The sequence below is a fragment of the Mytilus californianus genome, unplaced genomic scaffold (assembly GCF_021869535.1).
Source record: "Mytilus californianus isolate M0D057914Y unplaced genomic scaffold, xbMytCali1.0.p SCAF_4, whole genome shotgun sequence".
Classification (NCBI taxonomy): domain Eukaryota; kingdom Metazoa; phylum Mollusca; class Bivalvia; order Mytilida; family Mytilidae; genus Mytilus; species Mytilus californianus.
In genome coordinates, this window is record NW_026262690.1 from 22,746,968 (window position 1) to 22,774,847 (window position 27,880).

Consider the following 27,880-nt stretch of genomic DNA (forward strand, 5'->3'; position numbering starts at 1 on the left):
TTTCACCACTGTTCCAGGTTCGGGGGAGGGTTGAGCGCTAACAAACATGTTTAACCCCGCTACATTCTGTATGTGCCTGTCCCAAGTCAGGAGCCTGTAGTTCAGTGGTTGTCGTTGGTTCATGTCGGTGATATTTGTTTCCCGTACATTGTTTTGTTATAAATTAGTCCGTTAGTTTTCTCAACTGAATTGTTTCATATTTTTTTATGTCGGGACCTTTTATAGCCGAGTATACGGTATGGTTTTTCTCATTTTTGAAGGCCGTACGGTTGCCTATAATTGCTTACATCCACTTCATTTGAACTTTGGTGAATAGTTGTCTCATTGGCAATCATACATCATCTCCTTATTCTTATATTAACTTATCAGATCGATACAAAGCAGAAAACATCAAACAAAAACACAGATCGGACGTGGCAGGTTATTAATCCATCCCTCATCCCTAACAACAAAAAGGACACTAAGTACAGATCTAAGAGTACTCGCAGTTACTGAAAGCTAGTTCAAAGCCAATAACAACAAAAAAAAATATTTTTAAATCATGCATCTAAGACTAAAATATCAATCAGTAGACTTTCAACATCCAATGGATTTAGAGTTTAATGCATGCATTTTGGACTAATAACTATATCTTCTGAAGATTATAGTTATTCAGCCACTTGTTTAATATTTTCCTGGGTATTTGAGCTGCTGTTCTTCCGGTCCACATTCCACTCTGTCTCCAAGATTTCCTGCTCCACCTCTGTAACATCCACCTTCTTTTCTTCTTAATTTATGGTGCATACAAGGAAAGCAATGGGCAAAAACAATTCTACTAAGCAAACAGTGTCAGAATATTGACTTATTTTGGTCACGGATATACCTTCTTCCTACCTTCTTAAGATAACAATGGTTGCTCGTTCTAAGGCGCCTTCGAAATTTGCGCTGATGTTCTTCGATTCGCCTCCCCACTCTTCTTCCAGGAGATCATACTCCACCAATGAATAACAAACGTATAGATATGATGATGAAATTTCAGGGACCAGGGTGTTGCAGTAAGACATCTGCAGTCGTAGTCTCATAAGTCAACGTTTGTGATTGGTTTACTTTACAATCGATATTTGATTATCCTTGTGTTGACCAAAAGGTCTAAAGGAACATACTCTATGTGTTATTATGACGACGGGATAGAAAGGTCAGCAAATACTGCTCATACTCTAAAGTTTTTGTATTCCGTATTGTTATCCAATGACTGCATCCGTATAACGAACTGCTTAATATGTAAATTTCCCGCACTAAAATAAAAAGGATGTGGTTTCAGTAACGTGACACAACCTAAATCTTCTAAATTCTGTAAATGATGTTAAATTTAGATTGTAATACCAAACACACAAGTTTTTTCTTTCATATTTATTAATGATGAAAAAAAAAGAATGCTCACAAAGTTGCTGTCCACAGGAAGACTTCATCCGAAGCGGACATATTTCTATGTTGTGATGTTACACTATTGTTTCAGATAAGGGTGAAGGTTTGGTACCATTAAAACGTTTAAACCCGCTGCAATTGTTTGCACCTGTCCTAAGTCAGGAATCTGATGTTCAGTAGTTGTCGTTTGTTGATGTGGATCATAAGTGTTTCTCGTTTCTCGTTTTTTATATAGATTAGACCGTTGGTTTTCCCGTTTGAATGGTTTTACACTAGTAATTTTTGGGGCCCTTTATAGCTTGCTGTTCGGTGTGAGCCAAGGCTTCGTGTTGACGACCGTACTTTGACCTATAATGGTTTACTTTTATAAATTTTGACTTGGATGGAGAGTTGTCTCATTGGCACTCATACCATATCTTCTTACATCTATATATTATTCCGAATACAACGTGGTTAACCAAGATGCCGCATATAATGATTTAAATTCTATAAATACCATCATTTTTCTTTTTTATACCTCGAACCCATGACACTCGACATTGTGGCGAGTACAAAAACAAATATTTGTGTTTGCTTTGTTTAAGAAAAAGGTTGGATTTAAGGTGACTGGTCAGTGAACTATTTGATACTTCTTATATAACACCTTTGGTTAAGAGAACAAGGCACCTTCTAATTAGGATCTGATAATCCTGGAAGAACACCAGTCCTGATATCACTCTCTTTGTTTGAGGATCTGCTAATCCTTGAAGAACACCCGTCCTGATATCACTCTCGTTGTTTGCGGATCTGCTTATCCTTGAAGAACACCAGTCCTGATATCACTCTCGTTGTTTGAGGATCTGCTAATCCTTGAAGAACACCAGTCCTGATATCACTCTCGTTGTTTGAGGATCTGCTAACCCTTGCAGAACACCAGTTCTGATATCACTCTCGTTGTTTGAGGATCTGCTAATCCTTGAAGAACACCAGTCCTGATATCACTCTCGTTGTTTGAGGATCTGCTAACCCTTGAAGAACACCAGTCCTGATATCACTCTCGTTGTTTGAGGATCTGCTAACCCTTGAAGAACACTAATATCGCTGTCAGTATTTGAGAAAGTTCGTATAACCCAAGACTAAGTTTTATACCTTACACATTTCAATGTATGCTTTAGTTAATATATTAAATTGTCGTCATATTTTATGAAGCACATATAATTCTCACTTAATCTAGCAAGAACACATAAAATCCATTTCTGATTACATACATATCGAATAAATTTGATAACTAAACGAAGAAAAAAAATATAACGATGAGTTTTATTTTATTTTATCGAATACCTTTAAAGCATTTATTAAAGTTGAAAAGTATTGAAACATTAGTAGCATTAAAATCAAACACAATTAATAGAATAGATAAACAACTTCATGCTCAGACTTATTGAAAAAGATGAGATGTAGTTGTGAATGCTGATGATGCAACATAAAAAATAAAATCCTTACAAAATAAACATTGATACATTTGTCAGCTCACGTCATATTTTCAAATATTTGTATTTAATTCAGACAAGCTTCTTATATATATTGCACACATTAATTGGATCACGTTATGGTAGAAGTTACGAATCTATTTATATGGACACATATTCAACCCTGAAGTAGGAATTATATCAGATTTGCAAGATCTGTTTTATCGCACAGGAGGTTGAAAAAAAAACATAATATTTTTGTCTTTACTATTTAACCAAAAAGTGTTGACTTCTCTCGTCCTGCAGTAAAACCCATGTTATAGGAGGACGTCCGTTTGGTTGTACGCGATGTATAAATACGCAGCCACATCTGGTCAAAATTGTGACTTTAAATTTGATGCTTCGTGTAGAGAGATTGCGACACTTTCTGCACAAAAAAAAAACTGTTGCAACAAGTCTTAAGTTTCGGATATACTAGTATTCACATGACATTAACACCTTATTGTCCTGAATATGCATGTCTGGGAGAAATGATGTATTTATTGTTTGTAATTGGCTTTTTGCGCCTGTCCCAAGTCAGGAGCCTCTGGCCTTTGTTAGTCTTGTATGTTTTTTAATTTTAGTTCATTTATATGTTTTGGAGTTTAGGGTGACGTCCATTTTCACTGAACTAGTACACAATTTTATTTAGGGGCCAGCTGAGGACCACCTCCGGGTGCGGGATTTTCTCGCTGCGTTGAAGACCCATTGGTGGCCTTCGGCTGTTGTCTGCTCTTTGGTCGGGTTGTTGTCTCTTTGACATATTCCCCATTTCCATTCTCAATTTTTATATCGGTAATTCGTGTCTTTTGTCTTTATGTTAGTTGTGTTTGTGCTTCGTGTCAACCTGATGAATCAAGACGTTTCGAGTTGATGTTCATATGTTGTGCTGTTACACCATCGTCCCTAGTTAGGCGGTGAACGCTCACACACATTTGTAACCCCGCCACATTTTTTATATGCCTGTCCAAAGTCAAGAGCATGTAACTCAGTGTGGTTAATTCTTGTCTGTCATGTTTGTTTTTCGTTTATTTTTTTGTCATCAATCGTTGGTTTCTCGTTTGAATTGTTTCACATCTTGTCATGTCGGGACCTTTAATAGCTGACTCTAAAGTATGTGTTTTGCTTATTGTTGTAGGCTGTGAGGTGACTCATAGTTCGTTACATCCTCTTCATTTGGACTTTGGTGGATAGTTGTCTCATTGGTAATCATTCCAAATCTCTTTATTCATAATGTAAATTTGCCACGTACGTAAGCGTCCACCGGTAAAAAATTGACATCACGTTTATTGTGTTGTTTTATATTCAAATGGTCATTTGATGGGCATAAATCCGGTTCGTTGTTTATGTGGTTTCTTTATTTTTTAAAGTATAAACTTCGTACTATACATAAGTTGCAATTTTCTCTAAATTAATGGTTATTGTGTGTAGCAGAAGTTTTTTTAAAACATGAAATACTGGACCTTTAAAATGAAACACTTAATAAATTTGGTGTGTTGGAAGCGCTTTCTTTAAAACCAAAATTTCTAAAACCGAGGATATATGAATACCTGAGGAGCTAAAGGTTCCTGACGTTAATAGCCAAATCCATCTGATTTCAAATTTGCCTAAGGTGTTCGGAACCTCAAATTCTTACAAATTTATAAATTTATCAACGGAAAATGTATGCCTCTATATAGTTCATTTTCAGCAAAATATTACATTTTTTTTGTACACTGAGAGTAATTTTCGTAATCTGGGTAAATATGCTGAGAAATACGGTTGCCTGAATTCTCTTGTCCGCCAGCAAAACCAATGATTTGTGGGTGTCCGTTTTGCTGTGTCGGATCTCAATATACGTAGGCACGTCCGGTAGGTATCGGGAAGTTATATCTGATGCCTCGTATTGTGTGATGAACGCATTTGTACGTTAATTAATCCTTGCAATAAATCTTTGAGGGGTCCTTATGTGACAAATTGAAAGGCAAAATGTTGGTCAAAAAACACACCCTCTTCTTTCCAGATGTTGTCCAAATTCACATCCCTTCATCCATAGTAGACCAACTTTTTAGTGTACCTGCTTTATTTCTTTATTGTTAAACATTATCGCCCTGAATTAGTTGAGATATTTGCCACAGGACATCAAACAAACAATTATTCGGTACTAATTATTGTCGAGAGGATTTCAGCTATTTTGCTGTGTAACACAGTCTTCAAAAGCAGTCTCCTTTCTAACATGGTAATAAACTCAGTGAATTTACTTATATTATAAACTATCAAATGTTCAAGCTGCATGTTATCAGTGTCCGTAGTTAAGTCTCTCTCCTGTTCTTCTAGTCTACAAAGTTCAAATTATATTATTGTATAGATTAAAACAAATATTCATTGGTTGAGGTTCTTTATTTGTCCATTTTTTTACATATCATTACGACTACGCTAATTTGAATGCGGAAGACAAATAACGATCCCTAATTGTAAAGTGTCTTTGAAGAAATTGCCTTTCCGTTAAGAGCTTATGATATCTTCCTTGTAATTACTGTAATTGCTAAGTGGTTACTCCTTCACTTATCTTAAAATTCATCTTAACAAATATCATATTATAATATATATGTGTCATTAAAACAATCTCACAAAAAATATGAAATGTTTGACACTTTCATATATCAGTACTCATCGTAGATAGAAAACAATGTTTGTTAAGGCTTGACTTATTGAAAGTGATCCGAAGAGAGGCGAAAGATACAAAAGGAACATTAAAACTCATAGGTCGAAAATAAACTGTGTGTACGGATTTAAGTCTATCGCATTATGTATGATGCTAGAGCAAATGTTTGTCTACCGAAACCCCCAAATCTCCCAATGCAGTAAAGGGTTAAAAATACAAATCTCGGCTTTGCAAATTTTCCATCTCTATTAAAAATACTAACTTGAGGGTGCGCGATTATGCCAATACCTTCATCGAGTGTAGAAAAATAAAAGTAAATGAGCCTTTGCCCTCTTATTTTATTCAAAATGTGTAAGTAAGTTTTATTTTCTTTTCCATCAAGACTCACAGAGGCAGATCACTTACTTCTGTATGCCAACTTTAACCAATGAATCAATAGTATTTAAACGTTCAACAACTTGTATATGATGATACCAAAATATCATAATGAATTATAACTTTATTATTTTTTTTATATTTTAATTAGCAAAATAAACGGTTATCAATTATGTATGTATGAATGTTTCTTTGTATGCATCAGGAAGTTATCACTTTAACAATAAAATTGATTACTACATAGTCTCTATTTTGTGTAATATGTAGATTTCTGAAAACCATAAGAAGGAAGCGCTGTGCCCATGTGATGATCCCCATCATAATGAGATGTTTATGATTGGCCATTTGATTGAGGATACCACTTAACACTAGAATCTAAGGGGTATATAAAAACAGGGCGAACAGAGAAAAAACATAAGTCCACGCAGCGACAATACCGAATTACGTAAGTCTACTTCAGTTTTTATGTTAATATGTGAGCTAATATTGAACGATTGAATTTTTATTGAGTTAGCAACAACATTGCTTCAGCAAAATAATAAGGTATTTACATATATGACAAATAAGACAAAATACAGAAAACAATTAAATTATACAGAGATAACACATACATTTGTACACCATACTAACTAAGAGTTCTATATACAGGACAAATCAACAGAAAATTATATTCATCTTCAATCTTGTTCATATTACAACATCAACCAAAACTAGGAATATTGTCAAAGCGACCTGTTTCTAAATTGTATTTGGTAAGTATATTGGTATTAACTTCATATATATTAGTCAAGTCGTAAAACATGCAGATATTTTTTTCGCGTTGGGACCTCTTATACCTTACTTTACGGTATGGGTTTTGTGCATTGTTGAAGGCCGTACGTTGACCTATACTATAGTAACTAACATCCACGTCATTTGGACTAGGTGGGTAGTTTTTCATTGGAAATTATACCAGATCTCCTTATTTTGATATTTATTATTTATATGAACTATTAACATGAGGTGTAGTTACCAAATTTCTGCTTAGCCCTTTTATAAGGACAAAACATGTTTACTTTTTCACTGTATTGACTGAGTAGAATGTTCATTCTTAATAAATGTATAAATGCTATTATTGTTATTATTATTCAGTATGGATAGTATGTATATTGCTTAAAGTGCAAAGTAGTTCTGACCTTTTAGTTGCTCGCCCAATTTTGTCAATATAACGGATCTATTGACAATTGTCATACAAGTGGGAGGTTTAGTTAGCTATAAAACCCAATATTTTCTTTAGAAAATGCCTGTACCAAGTTTGGAATATGACATTTGTTCCGTTGGTTGAAATAGTCGAGGTTTGAACTTCCCACTTTTTGAATTTACCTTGGAGTTCGTTATTTTTGTTAGTACTTTTGTTTTAAATAAATCAAAAAGTTAATCTACGATAATCCTATCAATTGCTGTCGGTTTACAATTACCAATATTTTTTAGGTAAGCTAATATGTCAGGACTTTCCATTCTGTGCATTGTTTTCGTGCTCTGTTTCCAAGGATCTTCGTCACAGGATTCAACACCTAGCTGTAAGTTATCCTATAAAAATATGAATTTATGCACTAATAACTTATTTCTGAAGCGAGTGCTCGTATGACCGAAAGTTTTACGGCAAAGATGATATATAAATTTCAATTTTCAATTTTTGTCTATTATCTTTAACAATATAATAGATAGGTATATAGAAACTGCAAATAGCAAAAATGATCAGCAATACAAGATATCCATAAAATGCCAATATGTCCGAATCCATAGAATGACTCATTTTAGGTGTTGTTGTCCTTAAATGGCACTTTTTGACTACTTTACAACTGTTTGCCTATTTATTATCTTAAAAGATAAGTAGAAACTGTGAACACCAAAAAACCATCAGCTACATAAGATTTACAAAATTGCAATATGATAATAACTATCAGACAACTCCTTACAGGATTTGTTGCACTTAAAGAGATGTTTTACTAATTTTCGAGTAATGTTTGCCTCTAATCTAAAGTTATAAAGGTAGAAACTTTTAACAGCAAAATTGGCCGTTATACAAGATTTATAAGAATGGCAGGTGAGCGATTCAAGCTCTTATGAGCCTCTTGTTTCATATATAAAACAGAGGAGAAAGATACCAAACTGACTTTCAAACTCATAAGTCGAAAATAAACGGACAACGCCATGGAAAAAAAATCATAAAAGACAAACAACATACACAAAACACAACATAGAAAACTAAAGACTGAGCAACATGAACCCCACAAAACACCGGGGTGATATCTGGTGTTCCAGAAGGGTACTTAGTAATCAGATCCTGCTCCACATGCGACACCCGTCGTTTTACTCATATAAGATACGTTGATAAGTTACATCCCAAGTGATTAGATATCACTGTCAAAATAGTGGTGTAAGATTAAATTAAACCAAAAAAAAAATTATGGTTTTTGAGGCTCGCATACGTGTTATGTATTTGGATATTCAAACTTTTGATCTCAAGGCAAGGTTATCTTAGAAACACGTGTCCTGCGTTCTTAAATAGGTAACATTTGCTGTTATTACTATCACTAGGTCAGTATTGTTGCTTGTAAACTATCAATAGCCAGTGATTATTTCCTGGCTTGATTTAACTGGTACAATTTGACTTGAAATTTTCAGTTTATAATTTGTGTAGTTTTAATAAAACTAGAGATGCAACTCCCCAAGACAAGTTGACTTAATACAGCTTTAGATGAAAAGCTTAGGTCCATTTTGATTTGCTACTCACAAATGTTTTATGTCTTGGCTATCCGAAAATTTGGTCTTGACTGTACCTGATGAAGGTTGTTCGAGAAACACGTCGTGTAGCGCACTGAAATCGGTACAATACTAGTATGCTTTAATAAGTCACTACAAAATTACTTCAGTTACTTTTTCATCGAATTGTAAAAACAATTTTAATTATTTTATAATAAAAAGTTCATGAATTATATATATATATATATAAAATTTATCAAATTTATTTTGTAAATAGGGTCGGAAATTTTAGAGCATACTGGAGGTCTTTCTGGGAATGTAGGTGGCCTGCATACATGGCCTAGTGGATCAAACCTTGGAGGTTACCTGCACGGTGATTTAGGAAACCCTAATATAATAGACGGTAAGTACAACCTGAACTCATTTGGATAAAAAAAAGTATTCGTTGTCGCTGGTTTGTGTGCTGATTTTGGTGTATTTACTGTGAGAAAAACACTCTTTGGTCATTTCAAGGAAGAAATACTTCAATGACACCGTTCGGGTTTTTTTTTCAACAAGGGACAAAAGACGAAGTTCATAATTACAATCAGATGGCTTCTACATGTGGATAGTCCTGAATATGCATGAAATAGTTGTCACTGGACGTTAAGCAATTAACAATCTACATATGGAGCTAGATTTGTATGCTTACCTTAATGGAGCACATGATACTACAATCGGTTGTTAAAATGCTTTTGTCATTAGATGTTGTCTGCTGATTATATATGTGTATGTGTAATACATAGTGCTCTTATCTTTGACTTTATAAAAGTAAATACCGAATTTAATAAAGCAAATGTTTGTGCTATCCTTTGCAAGTTATTGGTCGAAAGATAATAGAATACATTAAAATATAAGTGGAGTTCTATCTAGTTTTTTATTTATCGTATTTATCAACATATTTTGATATGAACAGGAGGAGGAATTCGAGGTAGATACCAAACAGATCGGTTTAATTTCGGTGGAGATGCCAATGTGAGATTTCCTTATGGTGGCCGACCTTCATATGGTAGGTCATACATTTTCATTAAATGTAGAATTGTGTATTATTATTAGATCCGTGGTTTTTCCACAAGTACGCTGCTGTGTTTGTAGTCCTTTCTGTAACTCGTTACACCTTAGAGACATAAAAAAACACAATAGCCTCAGTCATTGTTCTCTGTATATTAAAGTCTTATTTATAATTACAATTTTTAATTTATATTAACTTTAGCAGAGACTGCCAAACCATGAAGGTAAAAATAGACAACCACTGACAACGTTCCTGACTGAAGACATGCAAGCTAACATGTGACGGAGTTAAACTAGTTTTACAGCCCCTGTTTTTCGATCATTGAGAAAACAAAACGAACAACATAAAGCGTAAATGACAGTTAATGAAAGTGTAACAAAAAATTTGTTCCGGCATGACATTTGTTCCGCCGGAACAAATTTCATAGGAAATATGTTCCACCGGAATTTATATCACAGAAAATATGTTCCAGCACTGAAAAATTTGTTCCGGAACTAATTTTTTGGCCAAATGTGAAATAAGTTCCGGAACAAAAATCATAGCTCCATGAATTTTGCTTCAATTAATATTAAAAAGTTTTAAATAAGTTCCTGTGACATTAGTTTTAAACGAACATGTAAATATTTCATAGAAACTAATGAATAAGTTCCGCTCAATCATTATTGCACACAGAAACATTTTCTTGTTACACTTAAATTATAATGCAAGCTAAATGCTGTACTATGTTTACTTGAATGGGATACATTTGCAATTGAAGGCATGACTGTAACTATATGATGAAGATAAGAAATAAAAGCGATGGTAATGTATCATAATTTGTATTTATGTTTTATGCGGTATTCCTCCTTGGTTCCTGTTAACTGTCATATGGCCCCGTGTTCTAGTCATACATGTACTTAGGACATGACACAGTTTCAAAAGAGTGTGTCTTTTTTTTTCTACATGTCTTTTGATATTTATAAATGATCAAGTCACTTTGTCCATTTCAAATTAGTACATATGTTCCTCTTAAACTATACTTTTTTTCTGAATGATTTTTCTTATTCTAATCTTTTCTGGTTCAAAAGTGTCATTTAGATATTTTTTACAGAGTATATAATTAAACATTTGCTATACTCCATAGGATCCAAACTGGATGATTTACACTTTTAATCTATTATATTATTTAGAATATAGCAAAGTACTCTCGACCAATGAAATTGTAGGATTGGATGCCTCTTAATTGTGAAGAATGAATGTAAATCATGTTCTTAGTAAGGAATTATCCTATTATTTGGGTCTATTTACAGTTCAAAACAAAGAGTTTCTATAAATGAGTTACAACTGCCCCGAAGCACATTTATCAGATTGAAAGGATTTATCACACAGTGATTGAAACTGACTAAAAGTTGAGTTGTGAAAATCTCAAAATAAGTTGAAGTTTACTGGTGCAGTAAAATTGGTACCGTGAATGTTATTATGAAAATATTAATAACTTCAAATTACTATAAAATTAAACAATACCAAAGCAATGCAAAAAAAAAGAAAAAAATCTTTCAGATAAAAAATAAGCTAAATCTTTAGCTTTCCAAAACCTTGATTACTTGATCAGCGGTTGGGGAGAATAGTTATTTCCAATACATGTATTCCGATAAAAAAAAAAACAGGAATTTAATTTTGAACATATTAAAAACTTTTAAGGGTGTTATTTTTGAACATTTCCCTGACATAATGAAACAGTATTTGATGTGAAAAGCCGGACCAAATTATTGGCTGTGAAATAAAATTTAGTTGCAACTCAAATGTATTAATTGATTTAAACTGTAAATAAAAAAAGGATAATTCCTCACTAAAATATTACATGATTTACATTCATACTCACAATCAGGAAACATACAATTCCTACCTTTTCTTTCTACTGTTGTGTCACCTAATATCTATAACGCGTTTAAAAAAAAAATATTTCCCAAATGATAAGAAAGTCCTCACATCACTAAAACTAATCCATAAATGACATGCCGAAAAAAGAAATCATGCATCAATTATAAACATTGCACTGACAATAAAACTAATTCTTAAATAGATCATTTGAGCCTTGAGCACTTTACAATATTCTAAGTTTGTAAGAGAATGATAATCCCTTACTTCATGATAAGTACTCGCTAACGCTCGTACTTATTCATGAAGAAAGGGATTATCATTCTCTTACATATACTAATATAATACTTATTTTTATAATGCACTTGAATGATAACTTTAAACTCACTGATGACAAATGCTCAGTATTTAAGATAACTTGTTTAACAAGTGGAACATATTTCACAGACAAGGAACTTATTTCACCAGGTGAGGAACAAATCTCACAAACTCAGAACTTATTTCACCAGGTAAGGAACAAATCTCATAAACCCGGAACTTATTTCACTAGGTAAAGTGTGGAACTTATTTTATAGAGATGGAACAAATTATTTAGAAATTACATGTGAAAAAAGTTCTCCCAGAACATATTTCCTGTGATATAAGTTCCACTGGAACTTTTTTAACAGGAACAAATTTTGGCTCACAAAAGCCTTTAAAGTACTTCATTTGATATAGACACCATAACTTCTTTCATACTATTTGATATAAGCAATTGCACTTCCGATTAAAACAACGTTGTTAACAGTGCAGAAAACCACCATCTCCATGATGATCTTGTGCAATGCACCAAAGTAAATTTTTGTATAAAATTTCATTTCATAAAATAAATTGAAACACATATTCGTTTTTCATACTGTATATAAGCGAATTACTTTGATGTTTAAATAATCACAAAAATGCAAGGTGAATTAACATCAAATGTACTATGTTGTCAATTCACTTTAGTAGTTTAGAGTGGCTTTGATTTGCCCCTGTTTTATTTATACTCTACTGATAGAGTCTTACCTTATTCATTTGGTGTACATTGAGCAAAATGCTTTAAGATTGTTTTTTTTGGTTTTTTTTGCCATTTAATGTATTATACACATCCTGTTTATTCATACCATAAATGTATGAAAAAAATCACAGATTCAATGAACAAAATTAAAAAATGATATTTTTCATATGAAGGATTAGAAGCATATGGCGGTGTTGATTTCGGTAGAGACAGAAGCTGGAACTTAGGAGGGAGAGGATTTGCACGTGGACAGTTTGGAAGCAGACCGAGTGATTATGGATGTACGTATATAAAATGCAAAATCGTGTGTAATACATGCAAACCATACTAAATATTATTGTTATACACATATTCACATTCACGGTACTACAATTTGTCGATACCTATATATAGATATCTTGGCATTGCATAAGGTCCTGTTTTTCTCTGACTGTTATTAGTGTTCATGACATCTTTACACTAAATCCATTAGATGTTGGATGTGTACTGATTGATTTTAGTCTTAGATACATGATTTTTTTATTAAATGTTATTGGATTTGAACTAGCTGTCAGTAACTGTGAGTACTCTCAGATCTGTACTTTTTAAAGAGGTTAACTTCTAACTATCCTACTGCCTGTCGATACATTTATTTTTGGCATTGTACAAGTCATGTCTTCTTTGACTGTCCATGACGTTAAAATACTAAATCCCTGGGATGTGTTTTAGTTGTTTTTAGTCTCTGATGCATGATTTTTTTATTATTAACTGTATTTGGCTTTTAACTAGCTTTCAGTAACTGCAAGTACTCTCAAATCGTACTTTCTTGTTTATTTGACCTGTTGATACTAATTGTAATGCTTTCTTGTTATTCAATGTTATTCAGGGTTACATCTGGTCTATATACCATCTTTGATAAGTGTTTGGTATTACTATAAATTTTCACTTTTTCGTAATATGAACATCAAAATTATTTATTTTGTAAAAATATTTCCTTTCTCTATTTGAACTGTACACGTATACCTAACAACACAATTATTTTCATTTACCTGTCTTTAAAGTAATTGCAAATGGCTGATATTTTTGTTCTAGCATATTGTTTTTCTTATATTGTTTAACATTTCTCAGCAGTATAACATGTTACTTTAATTATTCTTCCCTTAGTTTATTTATTTTGTATTTACATTGTATCATAGATCAAATTTATTTGTTCAGTGTATGTTCACTGGTGTTAATATGTCTTTTGATTGAGTTAAGCCATTTCAATTGATATTTTATAGTGTGTCTTTCTATGTTGTGATGTTACACTATTGTTTCAGATAAGGGTGAATGTTTGGTACCATTAAAACGTTTAAACACGCTGCAATTGTTTGCACCTGTCCTAACTCAGGAATCTGATATTCAGTAGTTGTCGTTTGTTGATGTGGTTCATAAGTGTTTCTTGTTTCTCGTTTTTTATATAGATTAGACCGTTGGTTTTCCCGTTTGAATGGTTTTACACTAGTAATTTTTGGGGCCCTTTATAGCTTGCTGTTCGGTGTGAGTCAAGGCTCCGTGTTGAAGACCGTACTTTGACCTATAATGGTTTATGTTATTAAATTTTGACTTGGATGGAAAGTTGTCTCATTGGTACTCATACCACATCTTCTTATATCTATTTGTGTCTTTTCTGTTTGTAGGGATGTATAAATACCCTGCTACGTCCGATCTGTGTTTTTGTTAGATGTTTTTTTCTGCTTTGAAAAGATCTGATGAGTTTAGCCCTTTTTCAACTTTACGCTTTCTTCAGTTTTTTGGGGGGAGGGTGTGTGTTTATGTGTTTCATTATTTTATGTCATCGTGGTTCATTCATATGACATGTTCTTTTTTTTTGTGTCTTTTTTCTTTTCGTTTTGGTAAAACTGCCTTTTTTCGATCGTATTTTGTAATGTGGTGGTGAAGTTTCTGTCGCTGTCGCTCTCCTTTCTTTAGATATAAGAAACTTTAACATCATCTTTTCTAGACACAAAATATATAATAAAATTGATGATGCCCCCCACATACACACATACACACATACACACAATCATCATATTGATCTGAATTCCCTTTTTCGACTATTCATTACTTAAGCAAAAAAATATTTTATTTTAGCATCTTCCTTTATTTTTTATAGTGGCTAAAATTCGAAATATCATGTCTAAAATTAGTGACTGTATGTTACTAGCATATCAAAATGTACTGTCTAAAATACAATACTGTGTAAAAATGGCTATAAGCTGGAATTAAGTTCGATATAAATATACTATTTTTTGCAGTTGGTGTCACTCTCACTAAGAAGTTTGGCAGACGACGTAGATCTATTTCATGCATCTCACAATGCAGTAAAGTGTGTGGACAATCTACAAGGTGCAAGAGAAGATGTTTATCACATGCCTGTGGCATTTAAAAAGGATTTTATAACATTTTAAAAATGTAGTATTTTTTTTATCTATTATGCATTGGCTTCTACAATATGAACATAATGGGTTAAGTTTTAGAAATGGTACAAGAACTATACAGTATTAAAATTATATAAAAGTATGAAATACATGTTTATTTTTAAATTTGCCACTTGACGTTTAGAAAACAACACTCAATCAATCAATAAATTCCGAGCAACCATATGGATGTCCCCTAACTCTCGGCATTGGGTTTACTGCCGAACGTAGAAATGTATTCCATACCTCAGACAGCCTTGAATATTTTGTATATCCCAGAGGTTGTTTTAGCCTAAATAATGTCACTGGTTTTCTCTTTTGAATTGTAACATATCTTACATGCAGGTGCCTTTTATAGCTCACAGGGGATTATTTATATCATTAACAATCATACCAACAACATACTGGTGTCTACATACATTATTTCAAACTTTAAATAGCCCTGAGTCTAAACAAAAAACCCAAGTGTGAATAGTGTATATTTAACTTCGTTAGCGTTGAACTATCATGGAATTATTATTTGCTATCTTTGTGAGTTTGACACCAGTGTTGAGAGAGGTCCATGCTCTGTGCATGTTAAAGAATCAATACAAAAAATATTTTAGGGTCCGTTGGTGGACTGTTGCAGCATTTCTCATCCTGTCCTGCATATCTCGCCCACCTATTGGATTTATTGTCATTTATTCTTTCCCAGAATACGCATGAAATATTTTCTACTGGACGTTAAGCAAACAATCAATAAAATCAATCATCCCCGTCCTCAATCGTCATAAACACCAACAAGGCAGTATTCACATGAAGCAGCTAAAAATTGTCATGAACTCCAATTTAAAATGAGCGAGACCGAGTACTTCGATAGAATAAGTGTCTCCTGCTATAATAACTTAAGATCAAAGACCGCTAAAGATATTACTTGTTAGCTGTGACACGGGCACGTTATCTTATCTGTCTAACCAATTCGTGATGGGGACCGTAAAACTTTATACTTTCGAAATCAGTCGTTCTTCCTCACAACCCTGCTGGAGTCATTCTTGTGTTAAGACTACTCCCCTGTTAATGAAGTCCGTATAGCGTGGGCATGCACGTGCGTAATGTAACAATTGTGGTATGTAAATGTCATACGACTGGCCAGCATGTATGCAAATATGAAGGAACTGACAAAGGGGAACTGAAATCGTCATGCTTATCATAGATCATACGTTAAGGTCGTCCATCTCTTTCAATTCAAGAAAAAAGACCCAGATATGTAGCAGACCTTTTAATTTCAGTAGTATCCTTAATGTCAGGTTCACTTGGATACTTAAGATACATTTATACTCTGAAATGTGTATTATTGGGTGACAGGATATCATCAATATATCTGAACATGAAATGAAAGAACTTTTTGTCTTTGAGGGAAGGGTTTGTATGAATTCTACTTCAATTATAAATACAAAAACAATTCGGTCAGTAGGGGTGTACAAACGGTACCCATTGGAATACCAAATGTTTGTTGAAATGTCAATTAACTAAACTCGACAAATAGAGTATATACTGTCAATAAAAATAAAGTCCGGCATTTGGTGATAGTTCTTTGGTGTATTTGGTGTTGGAATGAGTGTGTTTCTTTGTAAAGTAAGATTGTGTGACCTAAAATTTAAATAACAATTTTCATTTTTGCAGAAAGGCACCGCTTGATGAGAAGATACGCTCGATTTTTCAAGTCAAAATAAGGAAAAGTAATGTAGAGTGTTTGTGTTTAAATATTTTAGATCAGATTTCTATAATTTGTAAGAATCCAAATCTGATTGAAACCTCTCGGAGAGTATACCTCGTCACAATATTTTTGAAGGCCATCTTTTACTGTAGAAAGATTGGTGGTAAGAATTTTCTAATCAAAGATGTTTAGTTGAACATCTAAGTGAGCTTGAAATATATATTATACGTTGTTTAGGGCTTTGTCTATTGAAACAACAACATATCTTTGGTGAAGAGAGGATAAAGGACCAACAATCTCAGGCTTCTTCTAAAGGTTCTCATATTACAGCAGATAGTACGACAATCTGAACGAATACAAAATCGTCGTAGTCAAAGCACCAATAAAAAGTTTATGATAAACTGACAAAACATGGAAAAGAAACCACAAAGACTAAACGAAAAAAAGGAATACCTACTGTCATACTACTTACTTTGTACGAAAAATTGGAAATCAAGATTTGCTATTCAAACATTATAAAATAGTAAACCGTTCATTTTTGAAAATGAGAAATTCATACTGTTATAATTAACATGATTCACTAGATTCTGTATCAACATAAACTATGTACCGAGAAAAAACTTATAGGAAACAAAGGCTCTGAAGTATATATATAACGACATTGTATGTAAGTAATAATCCCTAATTTTACAAGTGCTTCTGGAAGTTTGCTGTCAATAATAGGAAGTTAGAAATAAAAAATACAGTCAAACTGGCTTCTACTGTCAACCTCGCGGAAAGCTTAGATGCTGCTATTAATCATTGATAAGTTTTGTACCTGTTCCAGACAAGAGCAAATTGAAACACTAAATGATGTAGCTTACCATATGAAATACAGACAGAAGAAGTAGCGGTGATCAGCGTAATTGGTATTTTAGTTTAATCAAAAGATTACCTGTTTAGAAACCATACATAATATGCAAAAAATATTTTATTCTGTTATAAAATACTAATGTTTTTCTGTAATTAACAAGTTTCTTTTCGATCTTAAAAAATCGGTTATATATATCAATATAGAAACTGTAAGAAATGTAGCACAGAAACAAGTGTTATGATAAAAATTAGCTATGTATGATCGTTATTCTTGATCAGTTTTGAGGAGTATAGTATTGATACAAATTAAGAGGACCTGTTTTTTTGTGGTTTAAAATAAATGTCTCCCTTTCATCTTTAGAATCAAACCGGTAAAGGAAAGGCATATCAAAAACAATCAAGTATTTGAAAGTTCTTAATAACGGTTATATTAATTGTTATATTACACTTTTGATTTTTGAATTCGATGGGCAAAAAGGTGGCCTTATCATACCTTCTTCTTTCACCAGTAAAAACACATATGTCCAGAAAATAAATGGTTGGTATATACGGGATTAGGTAACACCGTAATTGTATCTCCACCATCGTAAGTATCAGAACATAAAATAAGATCTATCATTACTTGAGGGCATCTAGTCATATCTTTATACACTTGCACAGATATATAAAATAAGATCTATCATTACGTGTAAGAGGACATCTAGTCATATCTTTATACACTTGCACAGATATATAAAATAAGATCTATCATTACGCGTAAGAAGGCATCTAGTCAAATGTTTATACAATTGCACAGATATATAAAATAAGATCTATCATTACGCGTAAGAAGGCATCTAGTCATATGTTTATACAATTGCACAGATATATAAAATAAGATCTATCATTACGTGTAAGAGGGCATCTAGTCATATGTTTATACAATTGCACAGATATATAAAATAAGATCTACCATTACGTGTAAGAGGGCATCTAGTCATGTCCTTATACAATTGCACAGATATATAAAATAAAATCTATCATTACGTGTAAGAAGGCATCTAGTCATGTCTTTATACAATTGCACAGATATATAAAATAAGATCTACCATTACGTGTAAGAGGACATCTAGTCATATCTTTATACAATTGCACAGATATATGAAATAAGATCTACCATTACGTGTAAGAGGGCATCTAGTCATTTCTTTATACAATTGCACAGATATATAAATTAAGATCTATCATTACGTGTAAGAGGACATCTAGTCATATCTTTATACAATTGTACAGATATATAAAATAAGATCTACCATTACGTGTAAGAGGATATCTAGTCATATCTTTATACAATTGCACAGATATATAAAATAAGATCTATCATTACGTGTAAGAAGGCATCTAGTCATATCTTTATACAATTGCACAGATATATAAAATAAGATCTACCATTACGTGTAAGAGGGCATCTAGTCATTTCTTTATACACTTGCACAGATACTAAATAAGAGGAAAGAAGATACACAGAGAACAATAAAAAAGGCGAAGAAAGACTTTCAGACTTTCAGAGAAAAAAACACATACACTAACAACAGCTCCACAAAATAATAAACAGAAAACTACAGATTGCACAACAAAACCAAACAAAATCGGGGGGTTAACGCAGATGCTGTGGAAGGGTAAGCATTGTCTGCTCCTCGTGTGGCACCCGTCATGTTGTTCATGGTGAGTAAATATCCCGTGATAAATAAATACATCAAACTTATTTTCTTTCGAAATCACTCGTTCTTCCTCACAACCCTGCTGGAGTAATTTTTGCATTAAGAGTACTCCCATGTTAATAAAGTCTGTATAGTGTGGGTATGCACGTGAGTAATGTTAAACGCCATACGACTGGCCAGCATGTATGCAACTATGAAGGAACTGACAATAGGGAACTGAATTCGTCATGCTTATCATAGATCATACTTTAAAGTCGTCCATCTGTTTCAATTTAAGAAAACGTCCCAGATATGTAGCAGACCTTCTAACTTCAGTAGTATCCTTAATGTCAGGTTCACTGGGATGTTTGAGATCCATGCATACTCTGAAATATGTATTATTGAGTGACAGGATATCATCAATATATCTGAACGTGAAATTAAAGAACTTTTTGTCTTTGCGGTAAGGGTTTGTATGAATTCTACTTCATATATAAATAGAAAAATAAGTCGATCAGTAGGGGTGTACTACAGTACCCATTGGCATACCAAATATTTGTTGAAATATCAATTAACTTAACTCGCCAAATAGAGTACTAGTATATGTTATCAATATAAAAAAAGTCCGACATTTTGGTGATATCTTGTTTGGTGTATTTAGTGTTGTATTGTGTCTCATTGCAAAGTAAGATTTTGTGACCCAAAGTTTAATTAATAAATAATACTCTAACAACAGCTCCACAAAATAATATACAGAAATTTCAGATTACACAACACAACCAAACAAAAATAGGGGGTTAACTGAGATCCTGTGGAAGGGTAAGCATTGTCTGCTCCTCATGTGGCACCCGTCATGTTGCTCATGGTGAGTAAATATCCCGTGATAAGTAAATAAATCAATAAATTTTTATCTCATTAGCCAAAGCTTATCTTACTGAATGTTCTCAAAATAAATAGAATATATAAGGTATATATACGCCATAGCGGTTTCGTTGTAGCGTGCTCATAGCGAGTGCGGGAGGTCGTGGGTTTAATTTCCAGCATGGTAAAACCAAAGACTTGAACAATTTGGTATGTGTTGCTTCCCCAACAAGCCGACATCATTTCGGGGTAAGAGCAAATACGGCTCAGCTAGGAGTCAGAATAGTCCCGGTAGTGTGTTATGAATGCATGAGGACTGTTACATTGTGAACTTACACGTTTATAATTCCACGCAGCGTGTGGTTCTAATATAATCATATCATTTACATGTTCCAGTCCTGAAGTGATATGCATGTAACAGCAAATAAATCACCATAAATCAAATTATTCAGAGACTACTAGTTAAAAAAAGAAATCATAAAATTGATCTTTTAACTGTTTAAACGATTTGGAATATTTTACTTCTGAAGGCAAGTTAATCCATATTTGAACACCAGAGAAAATTAGTGTTTTATAATTCATTAAATTGGTCTTTGGTTTTAGCAGGTGTAAATATGTATTGTTATTCATTTGTGACACTTACATATTGAAAATTTCCATCTAAATAAGAAGTTGCCAATTTATTTAAAGATTTGAATAACATAGTAGCTTGCTGATATTTAACCTTTATCAAAATATCAATCCGTTTTAAAACTATTCTAAAACTAGTAATGGTGATCTTGTTAACACATCGGCCTATGCTGACCGTTTCACATTTATCTTTAAAAACAATTTCAAATATAAGGAATCTCTTAATTCCTAATTTGTGCACGAGAGGATATCAATGTTTTCTTCGTGAAATTGGATTTGTATTGGCAGGTGTAAATTTGTATTGTAAATAAAACGAAACTGATAATTTGGAACATTTACATATTGAAAATGTCCTTTTAAATAAGGAAGTGCCACTTAAAGATTGAAATAACACAATAATAGAAGAGCTTTCTAATATGTAACTTTTCTCTCAATCTCATGTAACTTCTTCTCTCAATATCAATCAACTACTAATTAGTAATGATGATGGTTTTATTATATCATCTTGTAAAATAGTCCTTGTTTGCCTCTTCAATAATTAGTCTAACTATAAATCTTCCCATACGAAAACAAACAAATTTAAAAACACTTTCAGCATCTTAAAAAGGTGGAACTTTATAAACCTGACAAAGTATAATTTGTCTAATATATCTATACAAAATATAGTTTCCGCATTCCGCAAATGGTACAACATTAATCAATTAAGTCGCATTCGTCGATGTAATAAACGAAGAAAATAGTACAGGACTGTGGCTCCTTCGGTTGTTATATTCACAGATAATCCATTACTGTGAACCACATAATGCTTCAACATATGGTGTTCGTAAACGATTCAATATGATGACTGTAATATTACCAGTAAGACTATTTATACCTTTAACCAAAAGTCTATACTGTATTTTGCAAACACAGGTCGTGTTTTAACATTCTGTTAAAGGATTCAAACAAATTAAGCCTAAGATTAAATAGAAGTTTACTTAACATTCATGTGAAGTCCATAGCTTAATATGATTAAAAAATCGGTTATAGTTAGCCATGTATGGTCATAACAAATGATCAGGTTTGAGTGGTATTAATGTAAATTTTGAAGTACTGATTTTGTGGGCTATGTTCATGTCTCCCTTTCATCTTTATAATTCAAACAGTAAAAGAAAGGCATATGTAGGATTTAATTACATGACGTCATAAAACGTTTTTATATATGTATGAACTTTTTTTTGCCATGACACTCGCCAATGAAACACGGGGGTTAACTTCCTATTATTGGGTATACGGGTATGTGCCAAAAATATGGGTCATAATTTTGCGAAATTTTATATAAAAATGAACCTCTTTTTTAATGACATCTTATATTAAAATGCATTTACGTTTGATAACTGTATATTGATTTGGGGTATGATCTACATTATATATAAAAATATGCTATTGAGAATCTTACATTATTAATGGTCAATTATTATATTAAATTAAATCAATTCATTTGAAAGTTCAAGTTCACCTTTCAAATAAGTTCCCAAATGAACCCCGGAAATTTGTCTCCTGATTTGATCTTCAGTAACGTTTTGACGTCATTTAAATATTGTATATAGGTCATTCTTACTTAAATATTTATATAAATATAGATACTGAATTTCAGTGAATGTTATATTGAAATGGGTACGTTTTTTGAGGCAAATATGGCACACCCCTACCAAAAAAAATTATCGAAGTGACGTGACGTCATCAACGTGTTGAAATTGACACATATCACCTTAAAAGGCCATTTTACACGTTCTTTCGCGAAATTATATATGAGTCAAGGCCTTGTTAAAAAATTAATAAATCACGTATTATTAACATCTTCGCATACGACATACAGTTTTCAAAATATTTTTTGGGGTAAGACGTACATTGGCTCATATCTTAATATGAAAGACATGCTCTCAAAAGGAGGTTATTTTGTTTTAAAATTATATGCTACTAAGAAGTTATAAGCCATCATGCAAAATTCAAAACAATGAAAACTGACATTTGACTGATTAAAGTCTTGTGAACACGTAGAGAATATTGTATAACGGTTATATTACACTTTTGATTTTCAAATTCAGGGGACAAGAACGGTGGCCTTAACATACCTTTTTCTTTCTCCAGTAAAAACACATGTCCCTTGAAAATAAATGGTTGGTCCGTACGGGATTAGGTAACAGTAATTGTGTCTCAACAATCGTAATTATCAGAACATAAAATAAGATCTATCATTACGTGTAAGAGGGAATCTAGTCATATCTTTATACACTTGCACAGATATATAAGATAAGATCTACCATTACGTATAAGAAGGCATCTCAGTACAGTCATATCTTTATACACTTGCACAGATATATAAAATAAGATCTATCATTACGTGTAAGAGGGCATCTCAGTAGTCATATCTTTATACACTTGCACAGGTATATAAGATAAGATCTATCATTACGTGTAAGAGGGCATCTCAGTATAGTCATATCTTTATACACTTGCACAGATATATAAGATAAGATCTATCATTACGTGTAAGAGGGCATCTCAGTAGTCATATCTTTATACACTTGCACAGATATATAAGATATTTTTTTATTTCCAATTATGGGCCCCAAAGGGCATAAACATTACAACATCAATAATTTTTCATATAAGATAAGATCTATCATTACGTGTAAGAGGGCATCTCAGTATAGTCGTATCTTTATACACTTGCACAGATATATAAGATAAGATCTATCATTACGTGTAAGAGAGCATCTCAGTAGTCATATCTTTATTCACTTGCACAGCTATTAAATAAGAGGAAAGAAGATACCGGTACATAGAGGACAATAAAAAAGGCGAAGAAAGACATACAGGCAACATCATGACAAGAAAAAAACATACACTAACAACAGCTTCACTAAAAATATACCGAAAAATACAGACTGCACAACACAACCAAACAAAAACGGAGGGTTAACTTAGATGCTGTGGAAGGTTAAGCAGTGTCTGCTCCTCATGTGGCACCCGGCATGTTGCTCATGGTTTGTAAATATCCTGTGATAAGTAAATAAATCAATACAATTTTATCTCATTAGCCAAAAGTAATCTTCCTGAGTGTTCTCGAAATATGCAAAATATACATAAGGTATATATTCGCCTTGACGGTCTCGTTGTAGCGTGCGCACATTGAGTGCGGAGGGTCGTTGGTTTGATCCCCGGCCTGATAAAACCGAAGACTTGAAAATTGGTATTTGTTGCTTATCCGGCAAGCACACGGCATTGCAGGTAAGAGCAAAAACTGGTCAGCTGAGAGTCTGAACAATTTACGAAAAACAAATATGACAGACATGAACCAACGACAACCACTAGACAACAGGCTCAACTAAACTGTTTCGATGATTTGGAATATTTTACTTCTGAAGGCAAATTATTCCATATTCCAGAGAAAATTAGTGTTTTATAATTCCTATTAGTGGTCTTTGATTTTGGTAGGTGTAAATTTGTATTGTTGTTAATTTGTGACACTTACATATTGAAAATTTCCTTCTAAATAAGAAGGCGCCAATCTATTTAAAGATTTGAATAACATAAGAGTTTGCTGATATTTAACCTTTTTGAAATCATTAGTCCATTTTAAACTATTAAATAGTAATGATGATATGGTTAACACATCAGCTTCTATAATAGTCATTGCTGACCTTTTAACATTTATCTCTAGAAACAGTTTCAAAGATAAGGAATCTTTTACTTCCGTAGTTGACCACCAGGGTACATTCATGTTTTCTTCGTTATATTGGATTGTATTGGCAGGTGTAAATTTGTATTGGAAATAAAACGAAACTGATAATTTGGAACGTTTACATATTGAAACATCTTCGCTAGCCAAGGTTTACGATCAAATTCCCCGTGGAGAAGAGAGGACTGGGTCGTAACCCTTGGTTAGCGAAGATGATATTGAAAATGTCCATCACAATAAGGAAGTGCCATTCCATTTAAAGATTTGAATATCAGTATAGCTTTCTGACATCTATTTGTTTCTCTCTCAATATTTATCAATTTTAAGACTATTAAATAGTAATGACGATGGTGTTATTTTCATATCAGCTTCTAAAATAGCCCTTGCTGACCTCTTCAACAATTAGTCTAATTTTTATCTATACAAAACAAATTTACTATCATCATTTTAAAAAGATGGGGCTGTATAAACCTGACAAAGTTTGATTTGTCCAATATATCTGTACAAAATATAGATTCCCCCATAATGTACAACATTAATAATCTATTAAGTTCTCTTAAGTCGCATTCGTCGATGTTATAAACAGGACTGTGGCTTATATCCTTGTTATTTATACCCAATAACCCATTAGTGAAAACCATATAATGGTGTCCGTAACAGTTTCAATAATTATGATGAATATAAACCTTTCATTCAATAGGTTCTATTCAATAGCAAACTTTTTACTTTGTACGAGGAATCATAAGAAACTCAATATAAATGTCTTACAAGAATTAAATATATTACAAATATTTTATTTGTATACCAGTGTCCATTTCGACTTGAGCTCTTCTTTCAGCCTTTGACAAAATAAGCACTTTTTGTCCTTACATAAACAAATGAATCATATGTGCGTCATCGACTTAACACCAATGTAGATTCGCCCTCATTAGCGCTTCAATATTTTCCTACGACCAGTTTAGCGAGTGTCATTTTTCAAAAAGCCTCTTCAGTAGTTAACAACTTAATACACACACCCAGCATGCGGCTATATTATATACCATTCGAAAACAACAAATTATCTTTACTTTCTGTTTTGCCCGGTCTTCTTTTCTGGATTGACCTGTTTCGGGCACGCTTAAACCTAGACATTTGAAACGGCAGGACTGCGTAAATGCGTTGCGGCAACATTAAATCGAGGCCAAGAATGAACATTCCTATTTCTTTCCAAATTATTTGTTCTTTTGATTTAATAACAGTGCGAATAACTCATTCTTGTACTTGCAATAAGTGTTTGGTATCAATTGACATAATTTACAAGTTACACATAGATTATACAGAACTACAGGCACCGGCACAGCAAACGAGTTGGGAAGTATACACACCATAAGAAGGGACCAAATGAACATTACCGTTCGAAAAAGGGAAAGTAACAATAGGGAACGAACATTCGCCTCTTTAGTCGTAATTTTTTTATAGAGTTTCCCGTTTGAAACTAGAATATCAAAATCTAGAAAAGGAATTGATTGCTGTTTATATTGAATTTACTTAAATTCAGTTCACTTGGGTAAATTTCCGGAATATAGGAATACATATAACCTGTCGATAAATTTTATTGCAAAGACATAGAAAGCATATTATGTATATATGCAATGATCAAAACCCAAACCTTTCAATTAACTAAATGTATACGACATATGTGTATACGGTACAGGGATGAAAAAATGTGAAACGATTCAAATGAGAAAAGCAACGAAACTTTGTTTAAAAATCTGTAACATAAAAAGGACAAAAAAAAATAGGAGGCCCACGTTCCAATCTGAAACAATGACCACTACAGTCTCATCCCCTGATTAAGCGACTGTAGTGTGGCGATTTGGAAAAAAATATTTGTCTGTACAGGCACTGGCAAATATATTTACACAGAATCAGCAAAAAGTTCAGATTTTGGCAATTATACCAGAAAAAGACAAGATAGTAGCGATTTACATTGCCATACAAAAGCAGTGATCATAATGTATCATTTTTTTTATGACAGAAAAATAGACGCAAGTAGGATTTCATTTAAAAACCATTAACTGCATCTGGAAAACTTAACGTTTACATCTATTAGAATCCGGGTCTGTTCGCCCAAAAACACGTTCGCGCCCATTCACGTTCGCCCCCTTTCACTTTCGCACCCTACACATTCGCAACCAAAGTCCGTTCGCATCCTACACGTTCGCGCCCTTTTTATTGGTTTTGTGTTTAATAATTTTGTAATCGAGTTTTGGTAAGTGTATTGCTGTAAATATTTTTTTTTTCATTGTTTCAAAATAAAGTGAGATTCTGACAACATTTTTTTGTGTTGAATAAATCTTTATCATGTTTTGGTTAGTGTATTGCTATAAAAAAAAATCATTGTTTCTAAAAAAAGGGATATCGAGATTCTCACAACGTTTGTGTTTTGTGTTGAATAAATCTTAAATTATGTTTTGGTTAGTGTTGTGATAATTTTTTTTTTTCAAAATAAATCATTGTTTCAAAATAAAGTGAGATCAAAGGGGCCAAGCTGTTAAAATCAATTATCTTTCATGTTTTTCTGTTAATATCTTCAATGTTTTACTCATACCAAGCTAAATACATGCAGTATTTACATCAAAGCAAGTTGAAACAACAATCATGATTTTCAAACACACAACAATAATACCAAATTTAGCTGTGTATAAAACGAATAAGATTGAAGAATATTGTCTCATCTTTCAAAACCACTTTTCTGTTAAATAATAATGCTCTGAGATGTAACAACACGTGTTTTTATGAACCGCACTATTTATAGACTCAGCTGTCAATTTTGTCAATATCCGGTTCTATTTTAAACGAAAGAATTAGCAGTAATCATTCATTTGTACATAATTAACATTTATTAATTAATCATCAAATTGATAAAAAAAAAACATTCATATAATAATTCCCCAATTTTTATTCAGGAAAATATATTTTTTTTTGTATGTATACATATTATATAAAAAAAATCTAATAATTCAACTTGAATTTGAATAAGAATTGGGTGCGAACGTGTAGGGTTCGAACGGACCTAGGGGGCGAACGTGTGAGGTGAAAACGTGTAGGGTGCGAACGGACCTAGGGGGCGAACGTGTAGGGTGCGAACGGACCTAGGGGACGAACGTGTGAGGTGCGAGCGCGTATTGGGTGCGAACAGACTTGATACCAATCTAATACATATATATAGGGTCGCTGGTCTCACTGCTTTCTGTTTCAAAGCCTGGGCAATTAACGTTCTATTTTATAAATTAAAATCAAATTTCTTGTCAACTATGTTAGTCAATATCATTATTTCAGGGGGAAGTCGCATGTTACATAAATACACGTGACCTAGAACAGGTAGAAAGTAAAACACGTGAAAATCACACACATGT

At 32.9% G+C, this 27,880-nt stretch overlaps 1 protein-coding gene across 2 annotated transcripts; it reads left to right on the plus strand.

Annotated features, from left to right (window-relative positions):
• Positions 1 to 6,162: 6,162 nt before the first annotated feature.
• Positions 6,163 to 15,148, plus strand: LOC127737728 (uncharacterized). Of its 2 annotated transcripts, XM_052248593.1 has the most exons (7): positions 6,163 to 6,355; positions 6,559 to 6,662; positions 7,381 to 7,469; positions 8,933 to 9,058; positions 9,611 to 9,703; positions 12,776 to 12,883; positions 14,879 to 15,148. In XM_052248593.1, the coding sequence occupies exons 3-7, from the start codon at positions 7,391 to 7,393 to the stop codon at positions 15,007 to 15,009; spliced, it is 537 nt and encodes a 178-aa protein (XP_052104553.1). In that variant the 5' UTR covers positions 6,163 to 6,355; positions 6,559 to 6,662; positions 7,381 to 7,390; the 3' UTR covers positions 15,010 to 15,148. The 2 variants fall into 2 exon arrangements, with proteins under 2 accessions (XP_052104553.1, XP_052104552.1); XM_052248592.1 differs by lacking the exon at positions 6,559 to 6,662 and having other exon boundaries at positions 6,164 to 6,355.
• The last annotated feature ends 12,732 nt before the right edge of the window (positions 15,149 to 27,880 follow it).